This window comes from Phoenix dactylifera, chromosome 7, assembly GCF_051530095.1.
Source record: "Phoenix dactylifera cultivar Ajwa chromosome 7, Ajwa_hap1_PhDact_Kaust_v1.1, whole genome shotgun sequence".
NCBI lineage: Eukaryota > Viridiplantae > Streptophyta > Magnoliopsida > Arecales > Arecaceae > Phoenix > Phoenix dactylifera.
The window spans coordinates 33,391,386-33,414,331 of record NC_143196.1 but is presented as its reverse complement, the minus strand read 5'-3'; the positions used below and the strand labels follow the sequence as shown (position 1 = coordinate 33,414,331).

Sequence of the window (22,946 nt, the reverse complement as noted above, 5' to 3'; positions counted from 1 at the left end):
AAGCTAAGGATCGAAAAGAGTTTCAAATTATCTTTTCCTCGAACAGCGGCAAGAATATTGAAATAGGGTCGATGACTCAACATTCAATGACTTGGAAGGAGATATCCCTAGCAGGAGTGGTACAAGCTAAACATACAGCCATATTGAAATAATTAAAACCATGCATGCTCAAACTTAATTAAGCAAGGAGATGATTCATTGCAGGAAAACAACGAATGAGTCCCATCCGCAAGGCATTATAAGTGTCAACTAACCAGTTCGGAGATCCCCACACGAGAGTTAGGAGTGGCAGCATGTTTTGGAGAAGTAGGGGGGAGGGGACATCGTACACGTAATTGAGGCTTCGTCATCTTCCTCGGGTGGTGCAAGGAATCTGCCATCCGTCCTTGCTTTCAATAATTATAATGTCCTCCAATTATACATTGCCTTCCTTCGACAACGTCGAGGGTCAGCAAGCGCCAGCCGGCACGGCAACGCTAGCCGCATTATTTACACTCTCCAACTAGAGCCAGCCAAACTTTTAAGCAACTTGGACGGTTGTTTAAAACTCCGGCTTAAAGAAAGCCCACCATAAAAAAGATCTCAAAGGTAAAATAGAAAGAAAAAAAAAAATCCTCATATGAGTTCGCCTTAGACTGGCTCATTGCAGGAAAGGACTCAAAGATAAAACGGCCATAGGCCTCCAAATACATTGGGCCGCTCCTATCTCCAACTTTCGTATATTACTGAAATAGAACGAAGGAAAAGATATGAGATGGCAAGTATATTGTACTATACAAATTGTTGTACATAAAAAAAAATAATTATTGAGAAATAAATAATGTAGAATGATTTATCTGAAATTTTTTAAAAAATATAAATTATTATTGATTTAAATAATATTTTTATTTATTTTAATATTAGATGAGCATAGGTTATTGTAAGACTAAAGAGGAAAGAGCCATGTAGGTAATAGACCACAAAATAAGAGGCGATCCTTTTTCAATTATCTCTAACTCTCTCCATGCCGGTGAAAATAGAATTTGAACCTAGGTCCCCACCACCTTGGATAAAAACCTTGTTTCCATCTCACTGTCCATTTCTATTTGGTAAAACATAGATTTGTAACAACTAATTTGAATTTCAAAGTTACAAAGTAAAAAGCGGTTTCAACAACAATTTTAGCTAAGGTCCAAAAGGGAATCTAACGGGGTGTGACATTGACAAGTATTATTTTGATAGAAATTACTGCATGGCATTTTAATACGAAACCTCACATCGTCTAGTCTCGGCGAAGGCGGAAAGCACATGTCACAGTATCACACGACCGACGCACGGTGAAAGCTTCCAAATCCCCGTTGGGGTGCCCTTGCATCGACCTGGACTCGCGGCTTCGGACACCAACCGGTTTCCACAGCCATCATTTCTGAAAAAGATTGTTATCTTGACCCCGGCACTTGACGTTACGTGACTTTATTAGCATGCAACAATTGGCCTGGAAAATTAACTCCTTCACACCCAAAACCGAACTCAATCGTAACTCGTAAGACATACCATCTTATATATTATGCACACCAAACGAGCCCCATGTCATCACCTACCTATGGGACCCATGACTTCGTCAGCCATGTTCTCTTCCTGGGACTTATTCTTTGGTTCTCATAGCACTATTTAATTATTATAACAAAGTTAGCAATAGATAGAACCTATTTCCTTTCACCTTTCCACTGGCTTTGCATTATAAGACGCAAAACTTGCTCCCCACGTTTCACCTCCTCTCTTTCTATACTCTCCTCCTGGCCAGCACCGAAACCATGCCTTCTAAGCTATCCCCTACCACCTCCGCCCTCCTGCTCCTCTTAGTTCTCCTCTCTAGACCTCCGACATCGGTCTTGGGGGACTATTCGCCTCCGGTATGTCCATATCCATGCCTTCCTCCTCCGACGTCGGTCACCAACTGCCCTCCGCCGCCTCCATCAGCCGAGAACCCTCCTGAGTCGGGATATCCACCTCCTCCACCAAGCACGCCTGAGAATGGGAATTATCCTCCACCAAGCACGCCTGAGAATGGGAATTATCCTCCGTCATCGCCATCGGGATATCTTCCATATATTCCACCACCATATGCCAACTTTCCTGCACCTCCTCCTCCTAACCCAATATTGCCTTATTTCCCTTGGTACTACAAGACACCACCATCGGCTTCCAAGGCCCCTCCTCTGGCGAACAATGTTCTCGGTGGTTTGCTCGTGGCTTCGCTCATGATGACGCTGGATTTGATTGTATTTTAGTGTACATTGTCTTTGTTGTTGGATTTTTCCCCTCTTTTCTTGCTAGTGAATTTGAATTTGCCATGGGAAATATGTAGGAAGCGGCTCTCTCTCTCTCTCTACTTTTCTTTGGACGTTTCTTTTCCCCCTATAGATTTGTATGATAGCAAATGAATGGAGAAGAAGGTGGTTGGTATGGGAAAAAGGCTTGGCAAGAAGAAGTGAAGGGAGGAGGAGGTGGGTGCTTTTCCTTTCCTTTTATTCTTTATTGTAAAGGTCTCTTGGCTGCAGTTCTGAACCATTTCTCAAGCAGGTTAGCTGATGTTGGATTAATGCAAAATAGGTGATGGATCGTTTACTGCTAGGAGATTCATCATATAAAAATTCGGGAGGCAATTGTCAGAGAATATGAGACTTATTTTTTGTGCTTCAGCACAAGGGTCTAAATTCTTTGGATTAGAAAATACGTCTTTCCTTCTCGACTTTAAACGTAGTTGGGACCATATTTGATTCATGAGCACATGGGTGATGCATTCATGCGAATGGCACGGACGGTGTAATAATTTGACTCGTCCAACAAAAGAGCCAATAAATATGGCTTTAATCATGTGGCCCGTCCAACAAGTCAAGAAAAAATAATTTAATTTGATGAGCTTAGAATCTTAACACCAGCATCAGCACAAAGGTTCTTCTGGATGCTGCTTAAGATGCACAAATTTTTTCTTTTTTTCAATTCTAAAAATATCCGGGCACCTACCGTTATACTTTTGAGTTATTATACTTGCACCACACCAATCCTGCATCTTGCTTTCTATGGGCTCCATGCATCCTGCGCTCATTTCGGATTGCCGGTTTGCGAACCTAGTTTCGATTTGTTTCTACGGTGCACCGCTGATATGGTGCGCATGGTGCAAGGTATGAATGCTTGTTAAATTTAGATCCAGTTCGGAACCTTATTAGACTCTACGGGCTGGAGAATGCCATCATTAATTAGTTGTTTAGAGATCCAGTTTAATAACAAAGTTAGTTTAGATGGGTATGAAGTCCCCAGCCGTGGCCAGTTTGCTGCACAGTCAGTGCTATAGACTTCGATCGGGCACATCTTTAGGCCCGATTTGGCTACCGGAAAAAAATTTGGGGGATAGAAATTCTTGATTATTCCTCCGAGATTTATTTTTCCGGAGGATATATCCAACTGCTACTTGATGACAACATCCGCTATTCCGTATAATGATTGGGGATAAGTCCAGGTACTATTTGGTTGCATGTCCTAGAATAAATTTAGCCCCTATCTAGGGGTTTAAAGTTATTTCATCCCTCCATATATACGAAATTGTTTTATCCCTCCCCGATAAGGAATAGAAAAGCTATCTCGTTTGGCAGGATAAACCTGAAACCAAGTGGGCCATGGAGGTAATTCAGACGCTCCTGATTGAGACCTAACACGCTCCTTCAACAAGCAAATTAACACTAGTTCTGAAGTTGGCTTTTAATGATAACGAATCACTTCGTTGCAGTTCGCATAAGGAAAAATCGTGCAATTAATAATACAGTTCAACAACCAACATTATTTGTGGAGTCGTTTTCTAATGGAAAAATAAATGGAGGAAGATGACCCTCCCCCAGCTTTGATAAAAATGGCGAAATGATGCAACGACACACAGAAATAAGAAAGAAGAATTAGTGGCGTCGGCTAATCTCAGCAGTTGTTGGCTCCTTCATTCTCAAAGGCAAATGATGACCATCTTTGCTCCTCATTGATGCCTTGATGGTCTTGTAGTTACCTGAACCATCTTAAGCCACAATAAAATAAAAATGGGTGCCATCTTAAGCTCTTCATGCATGGAAGGTCTCTCAATGCAAATTATATTGATGGGAATATCAAGAACCAACTCTGTAGGCCTATTGTGCTTCTTAGGCCAACCTTTCTTTCTTCATAGAAATCATATTTGATTGGTCATGAACAGCAAACACAGAAAACATCAGCAACAGCGACGCAAAAAGAATAAAACGCTAGAGGAAGGGCTTGAACCTTCGACCTTGTGGTTAACAGCCACACGCTCTAACCAACTGAGCTACTCCAGCCACATGGTTGTTTAGAAAATAAATTTTTAAATAACGTGAATAACGTAGCAAACAACTCCAACACAGTCAAGCCGTGCTTCGCCCAAACCTAGCTTGATTTCATGCTGGACCCATGATTTTGGTACCAGACCTAAGGGTTAGGCTAGGCTCTTAATAGAATTGAAATTGGATTGGATACGGACGAAAATCAACATATCCATATTCATATTTGTTTTGTCCAACAAATAGGATACAAAAATTCATATCCATATTTGTTCAAACAAATACAGTTACAAATCAATTACTTTCGTAGAATCAATTATATCGCTAAGTAGATAGTAAATCAAATAAATAACATGTTAGTGCAGTTATATATTTTTTTTAAAACTTAATAAATTTTATATAAAATTAAATAGAGTTACAAATAGGATAGATATTCGGATACAAATTGAATAGTTGTCTATCCATATCCATATCTATTTTTATTCGAAAGATATGGATATAAATGCGAATATTACTCGAATGCTTATATTTCTATCCATATTATCTGATTTACTCTCACCCTTAGCTCTTAAAAAGTACGTCAAATCCAGCGAATCATCGGATTAGGTCAAAATTGAATATCACCTTCATGTAACTTAAATTTGAATTTTCATTCAAAATTTTAATCTCATCCAAGCATATTTATCATTCTTTAATTTACAATATGCATCATTTAAAATATTATAAACACACGCCACACACCATTAAGGATATAATAAATAAGAATCCACCAGACTAAACAATGAAATATAAAGTTTAAATATAATTAAGTAAAAATAGATGAAAGGAGATATAGTGTTGAAATGAAAAAAAATATATTTTAAATAAGAATTCATTCAAAATTAAAAAAATGAATAGAGCGAAAGAAAAAGAGGTTTACATGATGTGCGTTTTCATGCCAGGCCAAACTAGTCGGACCTATATTTATTAAATCAAATTAGACCCAAATGCTATACAAACTAGGTTTAGTCGAAAAATATGAGATCCCGACCCCATCCTAGAGCAGGTTCACTTTTTAAACTTAACACATCCCACAGGTCATCAGATACAGGTCAATTGGTGGGTTGAATCTAACCAGGTTGGGTCGCAGGTGGACCCCAACCCATTTACAGCTCTAAATTAATATGAGAATAATTTACTCATATATTCGAGACAACTCCTTTAACCATCCAAATTGCTTGTCAATGCTTGTCATGTGTGTAATTCCAATGATCAGTTCTCTATAACATACATTGATGCCTTTCACGGTAAATGATCAAAATGCATCAAAACAACCATCAATGGTCTAATATCGAGCTTGAGATCTCTTAAGTTTATAAAAGCTGTTGGATGGTAGAGCATGTAAGCCATGAACTTCTGCAAAATACCTTTAATCCATCTTTCAAATCCATGGAAATCATGATTCATGGAACTTTATAGGCCAGCAGAGATGCAGACTTTCAAGGTGCGGAGATGCAAACTTTCGAGGTGGAGGCAAATATAGATTATTTCAGCAGATCCAAAACCTGATTTCTGAATTGGACCATTATCATAATTTCAATTGCTAGAAGGAACAAGAAAACACAGGCTGCTGCCTCAATATTATCATTAGAAACTAGAAAATCTTTAAGAGATGGGAAAGTCATTTTGATTTTTGAGTAGCTGATAATATTACACGAGTTGATAGAGAGAGCAGAGCAAAAGAAATCTCTTCAAGGAAAAACCAGACAAGCAAAAGTTGTATAGATAATCTACACAAACAATGAAAAATTTGAGTCTAAGATTTGACAAACTATCATTGTTTATTCTTGACAAAGAAGGGCCATAAGATCGTATGACGGATTTAACTTCTAACGACGATCAAGGTGCTAAAAAAGGCACAGTTCAGCTGCTCTCCATCAGAATGCATTTCAGACATGGATTGGCTTCCCACTCATCAAGGTAACCCTTGTAACTTATGTCATCTCTAAATAATTACATTTTTGTTTGTCGCCAGCATGTTATCCCTGCATAATTACATTACCATTTGTCGCCTGCGCTGTAAAATTGCAATTAGATTAAACAAATACCACACTTTTGAAAGATACACAAGACTTCAACTCTAAATCTATATCTGTACAAGTAATAGACTACAGCATAGGAGTCTTTGTCCCACTGTATACTCTGGCTGGCTTATCTATCTCAAAAGACGAAATCATGTCTATTAGAAAGAAAAAAAATGACAACTGCTGAAAATATCAGAAAATCATTAAATCACAGAGGTTTTCGTATACATCCATCATCTCTCATACCAGACCACTATTGCTAACCAGCAGAAAACAAATTTATATTAAAAAATGACTGACAACCTTCACTAGTTGATCATCAGATCATTCCACTATCAAATAATCAACAAGCAAACAAATGGGACCAAGGTTGCAAAACTCGGGACTCAGACTTGACTCACCTTCTACTATTTTGTTGACCTAGACGAGTCAAAACAGCTTCTAGGGTTGAGTTATGAGAGTGAGAGAGAGGGAGAGAGAGAGAGAGTAGAGCTAATATTAAGGCATCCACAAAACAGCCCTAATAAGGTTGGCCTTGACATGGATGACCAGAGACCCGGCATCGATAATCTGGATCATTGGATATAATCTACAATGTCTAAACTGCTTTACGCAAAAAAAAAAAAAATTATGATTTGGAGACTCTAGCCTATACATCTAGTGATTGAAAAACATGCCTTATTTTGTGTTTTTCAAACTATCCATTTTTGTAGATGCATAGATGGGGAGACGGATCTCCAATTAATATAATTTTCTAATAAGTAGATCACATCCGATGGCTTGGATCATCGATGCTGAGCCCCCCAATCATCCGGTCAAGACCGATCATGTAAGGATTGTTGTGTGGACGCCCACATATTATCTCTACTATATATATTGTACACAACATGCTTCTATAAATCCATAAAAAAATAATCAATCAATCCAAATATTTATAATCAATTTCAATTCAATATCCTCTGATCTTCTAATAATCATGAAGAGTACATAGATGTCATAGAGTCAATAGAAGCAACTATATACACAACCAAATAGGAGAATAACATTACCCAAGATGGTCAATTAAGATTAGAAATTGTCAAAGTCAATTATGTCCAAGCCATTTAGTCTAAAAAATATACAAACTCTAAATCAACACAAAAAAGAGAAATGCCAAAGTTTTCATGATCCTCTTGTTTATCACTTGTGCATAACTAGTCTTTTTCACACACACAAAAAGACCACAGCTATCTTTGGTCAATGGTGGCGAAATAGGATTGCATATCAACATCACCTTCTTGATCCTCAACTCCTACAAACTCAGCAACAACTTGGTCTAACTCAATTGAGTTAAGGTCTTGAATAAATCAAAAACTAAATACATTACTTGGTTGATTTTTTTGACGTGCCAATTCAATCAAGTCATGAAACACTCGGCAATACTTGAGCAGGCCTTGCTCATTCTTTAACACTATCTTACCAGACTTATCATCCCTTTAAAAAACTAACCGATGAAAGAAAAAGTAATCCTTCAAATTTTCTGCATGGAAAATTGATGTTCCCTCTATCTTACCCACACTACAGGTCAGAGACTGCTTTGAGGGCAATTGCAGTTTACAATCTTTGCTAGTTATCACCTCCTTCATTCAAGAATGAAGGAAATGCCATCACAAAGTTCATTGTAATTCATTTGTATCAAAACCAAACAAATGTTGAGGAGATTTAGTCATTTTAACTATATTATATATTGTGAGAACAACCTAGAGCACATCTATAAAGTTAATTTCCAGCGAGTATCTAGAATGATGAATGATGATACTACTACAAGATCAGCTAAAATTTTAGGAACTACCCAGCAAAAGAAAGAGACTCTTGCACTAGCAGCTAAGCGACATGGACAACTTCAAACAGCATCACAGGGGATTGAAATTTCAATATAACGGCATAAGTTCTAAATACAGGTTAAGACCCCTTTCCATATGGATAGCAAAGCATCCATGAGCTGCAGCGGTAAAAGCCCAACACAAGGACTAAGGAAGAAACAAAAGCAAGACTCCGATATGAGTACTAAAATTTTTCAAACAAAATTCTAAAGAAGATTGTAATCTATCGTTCATTTAACAGCACAGAACAAACTCAGCCTACAAACCTCCAATTTGTCTCACCTCAGACATCTGCTAACACAGAAGGAGCTCATCCTACAAATCTTCATTCCTTCTCACTTCTAACTGCAAATACTTGATTATATTATCCACCAGAAAACATGAGTCAGCTTCCGAAGCCAAAGAATTGATAACTTTCCCCGCCGCTCTCATCTCATCATGGAACTCCGAATTCAACACCAAGTACGAAAAATGCTCATCCAAAACCAACCCCAATCCTCTGAGAACTGATTCCATCGAAGGAACACTCTCACATGCCTTCAGTCCCAACACCGACCCAGCTGAGGGGCAAGGCCGTGCTTCCGGGAACCTCTGGTACTTCTCCAACCACTTCACAAAGTACCGAATCAAACCCAGCACCTCCGACCCGTCAAGTTTCGAAATTGCCGAAGACAGCATGAGCCCATCTAAATTTGACGATCCAAACACATAATGGAGACAAAGCTCCGATGACGAGAAACCATCATAAGCCATCATTAGAAGAATTGAAGCTTCCTTAGCTACATTTGATACCTTCTTAGGTATACCCTTCTGGACGGCCTTCTCGATGGCTAGAAGACCTTGTTTTTCCCACTGTTTCCGAACCCCAATCATGCTGCCATAACAATCCTCTTTAGGGGATAAGAAGTATTTAAGCACAGAGAGAAGCTCCGAGGATCGAAGGTCCGGAGCATGCTTGACGAAAAGACAAAGCAACTCCGATTGGCTCTTCTCCACAAGCTTCTCTACGAGATTTATGGAGTTGAGATGCCCAACGAGGCCCTGGAGAATTAGGCTCTCAAGCACTTCCCACAGCTCAAGAACAACGCAGCCCTCCGCGATCAACGCGGCGACCTCGCGGCCGATCAAGAACCCCAACTTTTCGATCGCCGCGCGTGTGAAGTCGGGACCAGACGCGTCTGATGGATCGGAACCGAGGGAAAGGCGGATCTTTTCGGCGTTGTTCCTTAGGAACGAGTTCAGGAGCCCCAAGAACTTGCTTTGATCGAGGGATCCGGTTTTCTTGAGTTTGCGCCTGAGAGTTTTGGCGAAACCGGCGGCTAATTCGGCGATCTCGGCATCGGTTTCGGAGATCTTCCACCCGGAGACGCGCTTGACAAAGGAGGCGCCGTCGGGGGCTTCGGAATCGGGTTTCAACTGGGGGAAGATGTCATCGGCGTTGAGGACGATGGGAAACTTCGAGGGGGAGGAGAGATTCCCGCCGGCTTCGGCCTCCGCCGCGGCCAGGGAGATGGAATCGAGCAGCGTCATGGCGAGGGAATTTGGGGAAGAAGGATTTCGGCCAGGGATAGATCGGTGAGCGAGATAGGGTTTTGGAGGGTTTTTAGGGTCAAACCGGAGACGTTCTAATGTATGTAACGTTCCCGGGTCGGGAATCCCGTTACGATATACCCGGTAAATCCGGCGAGGCGTGCGAAACTGAGTTTGCATCGTGAGGAAGATTATTTCCAGGTTTCTTATTCAACGATAAATCATGCGGAAGTCCCGGAAATGCCAGCTCCACATAAAGTCGGCAGATTACAATGCCGGCTTTGGTTTTATGTGGATTATGTCGAACAAACATAATATCTGTATGTATGTGTGTGTATGTGTGTATGTATGTATGTATGTCTCCTGGTCGAGTAATAATTACCTATATATTCCTAAGTTGCCAACTTAAGAGATTGGCCAGTCCACCAGCTTCATGTATGAGCTGAGAGAAATTATGTTTGTTCCTCAGTTAATAGTTAAACTACTTATAAGTTCTTCCATATGAATTTGGCTTGGTTGGCCTTTGGGGGACCACGGTTCTACCTTTGAAATTGCACCCAAGGCATTGTTGCGATATGTAAGCTAGTGTTTAGCTCGCGCATGAAAAGAAAGGGAAAAATTTTATAAAAGAGAACTGAAAAAGAGAATGACAAATTCCTCACTCTCAAAAAAACAAAAAAAAAAAGGAGAAATAGAAAGTAGAGAAAAAGGATACTTCTTTTCTAGAAAGTGAAACCAAAAAAAAAAAAGGTTTCATAACTTTTACAAGATGAGGCCAAATGCATGATAACCAATTCAATATTGAGTAGCCTAATCAGCCATCGTAGGCCTAGAGAATTTTTGATGTACATGAAATGAGCATGCAAATAATGATTTTGTCAACTAATACCATCATTTTTCCATCATTATATACTATTTTTCTATTACAGCGGTGGCTAATAATGGCCACTAATTACCTAAAATTTTACTATAAAAACCCAGTTAGAGGTTTTCGGTTTCTTCTTCTAGGTTTTCATGAGTCCCAAGATTTCTTCTCACAACAAAATTATTAAAAGAATCTTATTGACATCATATTCATTCTTTTACTGAAAACATAATAATTTTAAATATAATTATTTACAAATATTCTGTAAATATAGAAGGAATTTGATTTTTATAAATTAATTCTATTTTGATCTTGACATACCTTGATGGCTGTCACTAAACCAATATATCCGGACAAATATAAATGTTCCTGATCCACTAGATCTGGGAGAAGCCTGGTCCAAATTCTCTGACAACAATTTGTTATCAGGTCCCAACCTGACAGACGAGGCAATCATTTGGATAAGATCCAGCACAGTTTTGGTAGTTTCAAGTTTTAGGGCCTTTCTTCAGCAATTTTTTGATAAACACCTTGCTGTCTTTTCCAGAAGTCCAGGAAAGGAGACTAAATTGCTCCAACATATCAGTTAGCAGGGAAGTGATAATTATTAACAATGAGATGAGTAATTCAAGTCTCACAAGAGAGAACATGGCAGAAAGCTTTCCTCAAGCCCTCCTCTTTATTTACTACACGGAATGAATTGAAAAAATGATTGATGAGAACACATCTCAAGAGGCAACATGGACTGCAACGCTTCCACCAACAATACCCTTCATCACCTTCCCCACCCCACTCCTCGTCACCCTACTAACCCTCTCCCCTTTCTTGTCGCTGCCACCTCCTTGCTGTAGATTAGGCTTGGTCTTCTCCTCCTTCCTTGCCTCACTCCTCTTAGTAGATTGTAGTGCCTGAGTTTCATCTGCACTGTTTGGTTGCTTTGGTGGAACCAAAGGGCCAGTATCACCTTCAACGGCTGTAGGACAGTCAACTGTGGAGGGGCCCCTTTGATTTGCTACCTTAACAAACGCTGAAGATCTATCTTGAGATGATGTTTTACTCCCAGGATTTGCATGCTTACTTCGCGACTTCGAAGATTTTGCTGGTGCTGCAATGGTCTGTAAATTTAAAAACGAAAAGGAATTCAAAGCTGTGCATTATTAAGGAACATGTATTTTGCATGAACGCAATGAGAGACCTTTTTTCCATCGGATGCTCTTGAAACATCATTATAGAACGAAGGCATAGGTTTTGCTTTAAAGTTCAGGCTCTTCCGGAGCTGCCTTATCGCAGCTTCTGTTTCTTCCTGCAAATAACATCTTCCATTGGTTAAGAAAGTGTAGAATATATACGATTGAAACAAATCTGAGGATGCATGCTATTAAAAAAATAATAGAATATATGATTGAAACAAATCTGAGGATGCATGCTATTAAAAAAAATCAATAGAATATATGATTGAAACAAATCAGAGAATGCATGTTATCAAAAAAAAAGTAAATCCTTCTCATTTGCTGAATATAAACAGTAAAAACCTTCGAACATTTTTATGCACTTTACATGGATTAGAAAGATAAATGCTTAAAACCCTTTTAGCTATGCATGTTACTGAAGAAAAGAAATAGTTTTCACTGGCCCAGATAAACAAAAGAACCTTTGAACACTCCCATGACCTTCGTAACTCAAAATGTAGGCAATATTAATGCTAAAATAGCTTTAAACTAAACTTTCAAATATATAAAGAGGTGGCAATTGGTTGTGTTGGTCAAGTCACTGGGTGTTAGATACCAATGACCAGGGTTCCGTCCGCCCCTACCCTGATTGCATCTGGGTTTCCTCCCATCCTGGAAGTAAGAAGGTTGCAGAGTAGTAGAAAAATGTTACGCAAGCTGATGATTGAATCAACTAACCATGAACAAAACCTTTTTTTCAGTATTTGAAACGCAACATATTTAACATTTTATAAACAGGTCGGTAAAAACTGCTGAACCCATGTTGGAGAAAGGGTGTCAATGTTAAACAACCCCTTGACAGACCATTATGTAAATAGGATTTATTTGTGTTGGTAAGATAGAGGCCAAGGATTTGTAGAATCTTGAGTCATGAAATAATTTGCTATTATCATTCTTTTCTTCAGAAGTCCTTTCCATTAAGTCATAAATCCCCACAACCAACTCCTATAACATGCTTGCAGCTAAGATATTCGGTACAGGTCTGTACAGAGAATTCCTTAGAAATTAAAGGATATGAAACATGGATATGGACCTGCACTCAATGAAACTTAGATACACACCCTCACTTGACACCTGTACCTGGGTTCATGTAACATAGTTGTGAAGAGTCAGAAACCCAATTGCAATGATTAATGCCTTTTTTTTGTGTAAAACTTGGAACTTATTGGGGGCATTTCTGTGACAGTACCAGTTTCTAATTACTGGGGATTTTTTATATTACGGCCTCTAAACCCTCTCCCTTTCATGATCCAAGGCAGAGAGAAAAAGTCATAAAAATGCACAGTATAGCAACATAATGTACGAAGCAAGAAGCACTAATAGTCTGGCTCACAACATGCATTGCAGAAATAATTTCTGGTTCAAAATGGTTAAATACATAAGACCACCTACAGTTGATGATATTGAACAACACTTCGAAATATTTCACCATATCAGTCAAGCAGGCAGAAGTGCACTATTGTGTCCAAGGAATGAGAAAGCAAACATGAGATCCAATGGTAGCAAAAGATAAATAAATATATAAATAGTCATGTAGCTCACCTGATACAATGTCCCTTGTTCACTTCCTCAGCCTCCTTGGGCCAAGGAGCTGGTAGGGGCGGAACTACACAGCTCCAGCCCAAAAGGACAACCATACAACAAGCCCATCAAGGGCATTAACCAAAAGAACTATTTCTGAGGCCTAGCCCCCATTAAGGGCATCTCAAGCTATTATCTAAAGATGCAATTTTAGATAGAGAATGATGGAAGAATCATCTTTGGGGTATTCATATCATCAACATATAGCAGAGCAGCAACAATAAAGTGATGAAAGTGTCTTATAAAGAGCCATAAGCATACCGTCTCCGTGAGCCTACTTTCAGTAGTTGTGGAATTGAAATGCTCAAACATGACACAAGGAAACTCTCCAAGCCTCGCAGGACAAGGGAAACAGACTGCCAAAAGAGAGTACAGAAGAATAGGATGGGACTACATAAAATCTCCTTAGGGAGATCATGTCAAATCTCACTCTTTGTTTTGATTAATATTACAAAAAAAATGATTATGAAATGGAAAGTAGTCATAATTGCCAAAGACATCTCATTATAGTGGATCCACATGACAAGCAGCCAGGAAACTAAATTTCCATGGAAACCTTAGATTTCTTTCCCTTCTCTTCAGAATCAAATAGGCTCTTCGCAAAGTTTCCAGGGATTGCCAGTGAAGGAACTTTGGTAATAGTTCCGTGAAAATGGCCAGCAAATATCATGTCATGTTGATTAGTAATCACATTGAAGGAAGAAGGCTGAATGTGAGTCAGAGTCCAACCATAGTTTTCACAGGCTCGGAAATTTGGGCTCTATGAGAGCAAGAAAGGATGAGTAGAAGTATGCAACAATCAATCAGGGAGGCAATGGTCCTAAATATACACTAAATTGGACTATGCGCTCTCATGCATGGTATGTTTTTGATAAATATAAAAGCAGATAGTAATATGCATATAAAAGATTCAAGCATCATTAACATCAAACATTGGCAATCGATAATACTATTGTATAGCCAAAACACGTGTTTTAAAATGCGGTGCATGCTACCAAATATACGCTGGTATATGTGTATGCAATCCCTTGACCGCACCATATTGCCTATGTGCATTACTATACGCAGTCCCACTGCATGCGGACCTTAAAAGGTGATCCACTTAGCTTTGCATGGCCGCATATGTGACCTTCTTAGTATCGTAATTGTACATGTGTGACCGCGTAGCATTGTGGAGCTACGTATACAACCCACTTTTATGTGGCGAACGTAAGTGAAGCAGATCCAATTTGATGGTTAGGCTTGATATAGTTTCAGGTGGGCTTGATAAGAGTATTATTGGTGCTAAAATATTAAATATATTGTAATTATTGCTATTGCATATTAAATATTAAGTAATAAACACTAATTATTAGCTATTATTGTTATCAATATAATTATTTTTTGTTATAATTAATATATTATTTATGTTAAATAATTAAAAATGGTAGGTGCATATAGATCCTGCATACCGCATATGCACTAGCAGTCTCTTAATTGCCCACATACGGCAGCCACTTCTTAAAACACCAGCCCAAAAAAACAAAAATCCTCTAGGAAGAAATGACCCAATAAAGTCAAAATAAAATTGTAATACATACTTGTGTTCTTGCTTGGATCTCATTCATCTCAGCCACTCTGGCATGATGTTTTTCCTCCAACTTCATGTAAAACTAAACACACAATAGATTTGTCAATCAGTTTTATATACCAATAACTGTGAGCAGATGTGAAAGTGAGTTCCTTGCCTCTTTTCTTTTTTCAGCCCGTTCATCACTTCTGAAATTGAAGGTTCTACTTTGTTTTGCTTCTTCCTTAACAGAATTAATGACTTGTGCAGACCTAAAGTATTAGTCATAATTTAGGAGGTCATAATAAAAAAGAAAGATGAGATCTGTTAGATGTTGTTCAATGACCTGTTCGCAGAATTCCATACATCAATTTCGCTTTTTCCAGAAATGGGATGAAGAATAGCAACAATCTTCTTTCCGCTAAGTGGTTTTTCACTGTTAGATGTATTTATTATCAGCCACAACAAAGTATATATTTCCAAAAATGCTAAATGAGTAAGCTATTTTTTTAAAAAAAAAATAGTGAAATAGCTCAGCAGTTTTCAGGGAAGCAGGAAGTACCTTTTATTAACTTGTCTAACTTTCGTTTTAAGGCTTTCAGAATCCTGCAACTGACATATCACCAATAAGAAACAAATGATTTCAAAGTAGGATAATTTATTTTCCTAAAATAACCAATTTATAGCTCACATCAGCCAAACTAAAGTAGATTTGAATTGATAATATTACAGTAAACTCCTATATAACTTGATCATTATGTAATTTGCTTAAACATTCATTGCCCAAATAGATATCTATGATCAAAAAAGGACATGCCTAAGTTAGAGCCATTTTCTACTTGTGAATCACTTTTATATCAATATATGGTATAATTTTAGTCATAATAGACAAAAAAAACCCAAAATGTAAGGGCTTGTAATTCTTCATCACCATTCTAGTGCTTACAGAACTTGTAGTTTGAAAGTGAGAAACACAAACTGTTTTGGGGTCAAATAAACTTTCTACCTCTGATTTCTGATTTGAAGTTCTTAGGACCCTTGAAGGTGATTGCTTCTCTGACTGCATTCTCAGTGTATGTTCTCCTTCCACCTTTCCCGAAATCTTTGAGAACACCTTAGCAGAAGGAAGAGGATTCTTTTCAGCTGAAGGCTTTCTCGAAATCTGTGTAATAGGAGACTGGGTCTTCAGTTTTGCTTTTGCGGTTTTCTCTTCAACTGGTCCCTTCATCTAAGAATAACAATTTCAAGGAGAATCACTAAATGAATGCTGCTTAAAATTAAAAATAACTAAACGTTAATGAGATGTTGACCCTATTAACCAGTTAGCTAAGGAGACCTTTTTCACTACAAGCATCAAGACCAGAGGTGTAAAGCTGGTGCACGTTTTTCATGACAAATATTTGCATAAAGGTGAGGCATGAAGAGTACAAAACTACAAACTGTACATGTGCTGCAGACCATTCATAAATTGGTTTAAAAAACAAAGTAAGAAAAAAATGGCTGTAGTAAAATCTTACCTTGAGAGAAGTTCTTTGTGTTTTCTTCTGACTAGGAGTGTCCTTTTTGTCAACTGTAGGGTTCATAGATGACATGTCTCTCTCCTCAACTATGTCCCTTTTCTCAGGAAATTCTTCTACAGTTGTGGCCTCATTTTCAGGCTTCTGTTCTACGGGAATCTGCAAGTTATCCTTATGTGATGGAATGTTTTCATTTCCAGACTGTGTTTGAAGTGTTCCATCATAATCAACTAGTTTAGCAGTAGGCTCTAGAACTCTCTTGTCATCCAAGGTGGTAGCCTCCACTGGAAATTCAGATTGTGAAATTTCTTCTCGTTCACATTCCATTACTTCATATTCATCCGGGACAGCTGGTGCCTCATCATACCAAGCAGCTTGCCCATCATCCCCATAATCTAAAAAATCTTCCATGTAGTTCACATGGTCTTCAATACCATTTTCATTATTTTGGAATTCAGTCTCATTTTGACTCCCTGATGAAGACTGAACTGGAAATGGCTTCTTCTTGAAATGGGCCTCAAAATAAGCTTTTTTTTGAGTAACTGAACCAGGTGTAGAGTATTTCTCTACCTCTTCGAGATATCTATTGTGAGAGAATGATGACCTTCTTTCCCAGGACAATGTTTCGGTTTCAAACCGTCCAAATGATATGGAACCAGTGGGCAAACTATCATCCTGTTGAGTCTTACAATGTCAGACATTACAAGATATAAACCTGAAAATAAGTGCTACAACAAGGTATACCTATATGATTTCTCATACGGCGTTCCCCTTAACTTAAAATAACACAATTGGACTGAAAAATATACAGTAGTCTAAACAACCTCTTAATATATAATTGACTGCATTATCAAAAGAACATGCAATAACCTGTTAGTATAAGGTCATATCTTAAGGCAGAATCTCTTTAGGGCAATAAATATGCATCTAGCATATTACCTTCTGTATAGGTTAACAGAAACATCTATTGAAAGGAAGCAAAACATAAAATTGACAAACGAAATACAAATTATGGACTGCATTACTTTTGAATAACTCTAGTAATGATACTTAGCTTTGGTGTCGATGTTGATAAGCTCACATCATTGGATGATACACATATAATCCTTAAACAGCTGTTTCTCTTCTACAGTAATAGGTGGCTGGTTGTACCATGCATTACAGTATGAATGTAAGAGGTTCCATCAGGACAAGAAAAATTATCATATGCTACTAGTATTGTAAATAAATCTTTGTATGAGTATGACTGAACATATAAAAGATGTTTTAGACTACCATTGCTTTCAAAATACTATTTGTGTTCATAAGTTTTCTAGATAGAATTTGCATGGTGCCATCACTGTCTTAGTCATGCCATGACTAGACCTATTCTTGGCAACAAACTTGAGAGGGCAACTAAGACCACATGTAGCTGAAAAGGTATGGGTGAAGTCCATAAAAAAGTTGGGCAACTCTGAGCAAAGAAGAATATACAAACAGAATATTTGTAGTGTTCATCTTCAATAATCTATGAGAGTAAGGATCTCCAATACCAATTAGAATCAGACTTTTGATGGGTAAGTAACGTTTCTGCCCATAGCCTCCACATTACAAATAAGTGCTAATTGTATACACAGCATGATCCTCAGTTACACAAAATTTATGGGAGGACCGCACGTCAACCGTGCACCTCAAAATTTGCCATGTGGCAAGCATGCAAACATCTGGCATTACCACCTTAAAGAAATCCAAAATAGGGGCATCCTCTTAAAGTGCAAATATTTAGCATTTAATATATAGTTGTTTTATGATATGTTGAAAACCAGGCTGGGTTAGCACTCTAGTATTCTAAAAGCTGGGGCATCCAGGTATTCTTGCACATTAAGGGCTGTGGAATGCAGTGGTTCAGGCTATATTTAGATGACTCTTATCTAGACATGCCTGTAAATGTAGCATTTATTATGTGGCAAATACCCATTGCCAACTAATTTTATACAGGCATAAACTTTAGCACAACACCTTAACAGTAACCTTGTCCACTTTATCTACATAACATGTTTAACTAAAAATTAAAGAAGAGGGGGGCAAAAACCTGATAGGTAATGCAGTCTTCAACTTCCCCTGCCATGGCAAGCCAAAGAAAGTAAAGCACTTACCAAAAACACCTGCAGACAGCAAAGCAACAATCAACACTCACTACCACCAATAAGCCTCTACTGTAGATCTCAAATAATTTCAATATAAAACGCTAAGTCTAGTCTCACTTTTACTCCCAAATTCACCCTAAAAATCCAGTCACTCACTCCAAAAACCTCTTCCGAGCAACACGGGCCACAAACATCAAAATCTGATTCTCTAGCTCTATATACGCAAACCAAAAATCAAAAAGAGAAATCCATGAGGAAAAAAATCAAACTGGAAGACACTTCTCTATCATTTACCTTGATAGAAAATCCAGTTCAACCAAGTGAAGGCACAAAATTTATTTCTTGCACTAAGATGTATAAAATTTAAGACAGATCCCATCCAAATAAAACAAGGAAGAAACCGCAAAAAATAAAGAGAATCATATAACTATATCTTCTTTTCATCAGAAGACTACAACCGTCGCATTTCTCGATCTAGCCACAATATCGACTGTATTTCACAAAAATAAAGAAAAAAAGCAGCAGATCGATCAGAAATCAAAAACCAGAATCCATATATCCGAATCCTCTGCTTTCAACGTGAAACAAAGCACAAGATTTCCGGTAAAAATCCCCTCAGCGCGTCGCATTGCATGAGCAACAACATCTAGATTTCAAAGAAACCACCGAATCCGCCATTTCCAGCGAGAAAACCTCAGAAAGTTTGAAATCTCACCTCATACTCCCAGAGTCGGCCAAATCCACCAACACCGAACTCGATCGAAAGCACTCCCCTCGATCTCCTCCAGGAAACCAGTACCAACTCCTCCAAATCAATAGAGAAACCGATCCAACCGATTCTCGATCCCAATCTCCATCATGGGAACACGACAGCAAGTACCGTTTCTTGGAAGAGATGGAGAGAGAAAACAGTGAAGAGAGAGAGAGACGGCATGCCGTTGTCTTCAGGCTATCCGCTTGTCTTATTAATTTCCTGCCTAACGACGTTTTCTGATCACTCCGTTTCCGTTTTTTTCGACAAGGGGTGGTACAAAGATTAACCGACGCAAACTCGGTGGAAAAGGACACGTGGCAGTCTAGGCCCTGGAATCATTCTACTATTATCTATGAAACAGCCAACACACCATGCGCCAAATAGTAATATGCAACGTACGTAATGGATTCATCCTACCCGATACGTGTTTGTGTAATATTTGCGAACGAGAATGTTCTATGTTCCACATTTGGCTTCTCTTGCTTTAGATGAGACCATGAGATATGATGGACTAAATCCGCCTCGGAATAGTTTATATTTGTTCGGGAAGGTTCGGTGTATGAGATGATCCTGGCCGTTGGATCAGGGGATTTCCTCGTATGGGTAAATTAATTAACAATTCGGAGTGGTCCGCCGATCTGAAGTTTTGGGAGGTGAGGAATCACTAGGGACAAAAAAATTAGGATAATTAAAGGAGATTTGGTAGGTGGTCCTAATCACAAGCATGCAATCCTGATCAAAAGGCTGGGATAGGTGGAGGAGTGGGTGTTTGGGACAAAACAGGTGGGAAACCCTTGCTCGAGAGGGGTTTGGTGAGCCATGATTGGGGACACGACAGCATACACATTGGATAAGCTCTTGAGCAAGCTTCTCGTTGTATATCAGTACAAACACATAATCGAGCGATCGACGCTGTAATAAGAGTTGATGGTGACATCTCGGATTCACTTCCAATAATGCGCTGGATACTGTGTTTGGGTGCCGTCTTTACCGACGTCATCAAGTAGGTGCCATCTTGCAAATATTTATTGCATCTATGGGAGCCACCTTTTTTTTCTGTTTCCTTGAGATCAATTTAGATGAGGATATTTATAGTAAAGATGAATTAGGAGGGACCGGTTTTGTTATTGGAAGCCCAAATAGTGGATAAAATCAAATTTTATGATACAATAATTTTTATGGCAGAATTGTGGGCTGCATGGGAAAGGTTGATATACACAATAAAACACCTAAAGACTTTTTATTACCAAATCCACCAAATGCTAAAGCTTTCCATCTATTAATACACCGTTGAAGAATGGCTTCTACTCTATTTTTTGTATAAAGTGACACATGTTTAAGGAAGCCAATAGTGCTGCTTATTGGATGCTATGACGAATCATGCATAAAAATAACAAAAAACAGAAAGAAGTTTAGCATATGATGGTTCATTTGTGGTGATCCAAATTTCATGAGACGAGCATAAATTCGATGTCCACAAACCAGCGCATTTTCAGGCCGTCCATCACGCAGACCATGTGCCCGTTGCCAACCCCACATGTATACATTGCTCCCAGTTCGCAAACAAGGTCCCCTGCCCATGATCTCAAGCATAGTAGCAAAGAGTGATCAAATTTTGTTCTTTTGCCTAAAATCTCAAGCTTAGCACTTGGCCATTACACAAACGGTACCGACCAAAATGACAGACGATAGAGCGGGAGGCTATCTCAATTATCAATTTATTTTTCGCTGCAGCCCCACCCATGTGAGCGGCCCGCAAGCTGCCAAGATGTCGAACGCATCCAGAGACTTCGGTCAGCGCCTTCGCCCTGAAGACAAAAAGCGTGCCTTGCCATCCACATGCTTATTTTAATGTTAAACAAAGGACGGGCTCGGTTCCCCCTTCGGACTCCAGCCAATTACGAACGAGCATGCGTTCTCCCGTGCGCACGGTTTCATTTGTGAATCCCGTAAGATGAGATACCTCGACGTTGGGCACAAAACTTGATCAGCCACCCAAGGTTTGCGAAGGGGCTGCATGTAATTTTAATTTGCAGTTTCCCCTCAAATGGAATTTAATTTGCTGTGCTCATTATTAGATGATGGAACGTAAGCAGGATATTAACAAGTGAACGATTCATCAACTTGTACACAATTGTACCGGCTGCATCTCTAAATGACAACAGCAGCCATCGCAAGGCTCCGTTGCTTGCAGTCAAATTCAAATCAACAAATAGCTAGATGCCCGTTTTTCTTTAATTAGAACCGCAGAGCACATGCATACAATAGATATAAATGGGACTGATAACTCAGGCCAGCTCCAGCCAAACAAAGCAAGAAATAAGGCTGATTGCACTGCATACGTGAAATACAACAGCAAACCCTTAATTTTATATAAATGACCTTATACAAAAAATAGTGAAAAAATGTAGGATTATGGAATTATGAGTAGTTATTTTACAAAATACCATATATTTTTCCTTCTCTACACTTTAACAATATATTATTAAATGTTGCTGCAAACAGGCGATGCATTCCTGAAGATTTACAGCACAACTCTACCTCAGGCAGGCTACAGCTCTGATTTTACAAGCAACCAATAGATTGTAGTTGTGTAATCTCGTCATCTTATTTCTACAGATAGTGGGATGGCAGAGAACTTTCGGACCAAGATTTGTTCAACAATTATCTTATGGATCCTGGCTTTTAATTATCGTGCTATATTGTATTTAATTCTTTAATTGTTCTCCTGCGCCATATGGCAGTCTCTGGATCAAATTTAAGCTCCCATGTAGGCCAGTAGTGAAGATCCTGCTTCAGAGTCAGCACACGAGGCTTCCCATTTAAGTGGACTGTCCTAACCCTCACAAACTCTCCATGTTCCAGTCCCTACATCATCACAAAGTATTATAAGGGAAATTGAACAAATGCATGTATTTAAACCAACAGAAAAGAATGGGTGTAGATTCCGAACAAGGTTCGCCGTCTTGGTACCGGATTCCAGACCGGTGCCACACGATACGGTACGAAATATTTTCGGCATACCGACATCCGTACGGAATACCGGTACCGAACCAGTACGGTATATCCGGTACCACCCGGTTCGGACTGGTACGGCAAACTATGGTCCTGATTCTCATAGGGGGGAAAAAAAAAATCTTTGGAGGTCGTCTTTTTTCCCTCCTATAGGGGTTGGACTCTGTGACCCTCGCAAGCACTCTCTCCCTCTACACTCGGGTAATTTTATCAACTCTCCCCCTCCCCCGTCGCTCTTCCTTTGCCTACCCTGCGAGTATGTTGCCAAACAAGCCCTAATATGTTTCATTCAACTAGCTCCTTAGCCCTATCAGGCTTTAAAATTGAATTGGGTCACACCTAACAAAAATGTCCAAAGCCTTTTCTCCAATGTCAAATTACCTATGCAACCTAACCTCTGCACTAACTTGACCCAGCCTGAGTTTAGCTTAGGATGGGGCTAGGGTGGACAAATCCCAACCTGAGCTCAGGTCGCTGGGGGATATAGAGATTAATTTAGGTTAGTATTGGCCCTTAAGCTAACCCAACCCTCCTGAGTT

At 39.0% G+C, this 22,946-nt stretch overlaps 3 protein-coding genes and 1 non-coding gene across 9 annotated transcripts in view; all 4 read right to left on the bottom strand.

Annotated features, from left to right (window-relative positions):
- Positions 1-4,260: 4,260 nt before the first annotated feature.
- On the bottom strand, positions 4,261-4,334 carry TRNAN-GUU (transfer RNA asparagine (anticodon GUU)). Its single transcript has one exon. It is a non-coding gene; the product is annotated as a tRNA-Asn (tRNA).
- A 1,783-nt stretch (positions 4,335-6,117) lies between these two features.
- On the bottom strand, positions 6,118-9,855 carry LOC103701926 (uncharacterized). Of its 2 annotated transcripts, none has more exons than XM_089924503.1 (2): positions 8,524-9,855; positions 6,118-6,372 (listed from the first exon to the last, which is right to left on the bottom strand). In XM_089924503.1, exon 1 carries the CDS (start codon positions 9,769-9,771, stop codon positions 8,557-8,559), a length of 1,215 nt encoding a protein of 404 aa, XP_089780629.1. In that variant the 5' UTR covers positions 9,772-9,855; the 3' UTR covers positions 6,118-6,372; positions 8,524-8,556. The 2 variants fall into 2 exon arrangements, with proteins under 2 accessions (XP_089780629.1, XP_008782369.2); XM_008784147.6 differs by having other exon boundaries at positions 6,118-6,340.
- A 1,367-nt stretch (positions 9,856-11,222) lies between these two features.
- On the bottom strand, positions 11,223-19,645 carry LOC103701925 (protein WVD2-like 7). Of its 4 annotated transcripts, none has more exons than XM_008784143.4 (10): positions 19,354-19,645; positions 18,584-18,656; positions 16,513-17,187; positions 16,002-16,223; positions 15,558-15,607; positions 15,342-15,431; positions 15,174-15,267; positions 15,027-15,098; positions 11,832-11,939; positions 11,223-11,751 (listed from the first exon to the last, which is right to left on the bottom strand). In XM_008784143.4, the coding sequence occupies exons 2-10, from the start codon at positions 18,617-18,619 to the stop codon at positions 11,365-11,367; spliced, it is 1,734 nt and encodes a 577-aa protein (XP_008782365.2). In that variant the 5' UTR covers positions 18,620-18,656; positions 19,354-19,645; the 3' UTR covers positions 11,223-11,364. The 4 variants fall into 4 exon arrangements, with proteins under 4 accessions (XP_008782365.2, XP_008782366.2, XP_088557928.1 ...); XM_008784144.4 differs by having other exon boundaries at positions 15,558-15,601; XM_088701802.1 differs by having other exon boundaries at positions 16,513-17,654; positions 19,354-19,620.
- Positions 19,646-21,735: 2,090 nt separating this feature from the next.
- Positions 21,736-22,946, bottom strand: part of DEG7 (DegP protease 7) — a 30,860-nt gene continuing 29,649 nt past the window's right edge. For both annotated transcript variants that reach the window (XM_039127094.2, XM_039127095.2), the window contains exon 24: positions 21,736-22,260. In XM_039127094.2, the coding sequence (XP_038983022.2) occupies positions 22,090-22,260 (171 nt within the window). In that variant the 3' untranslated portion in view covers positions 21,736-22,089. The remainder of the gene's footprint in view (positions 22,261-22,946) is intronic.

What these genes read in the sequence shown, in the direction of transcription:
- LOC103701926 (XM_089924503.1), bottom strand. Translation starts at nt 9,771, where the DNA reads ATGACGCTGCTCGATTCCATCTCCCTGGCCGCGGCGGAGGCCGAAGCC.
- LOC103701925 (XM_008784143.4), bottom strand. Translation starts at nt 18,619, where the DNA reads ATGGCAGGGGAAGTTGAAGACTGCATTACCTATCAG. An exon ending in CACAAAGAACTTCTCTCAAG is followed by an intron (nt 16,224 to 16,512) that starts GTAAGATTTTAC and finishes TGTTATTCTTAG; the next exon opens with ATGAAGGGACCAGTTGAAGA. An exon ending in AGATCCAAGCAAGAACACAA is followed by an intron (nt 11,940 to 15,026) that starts GTATGTATTACA and finishes TGTTATTTGCAG; the next exon opens with GAAGAAACAGAAGCTGCGAT.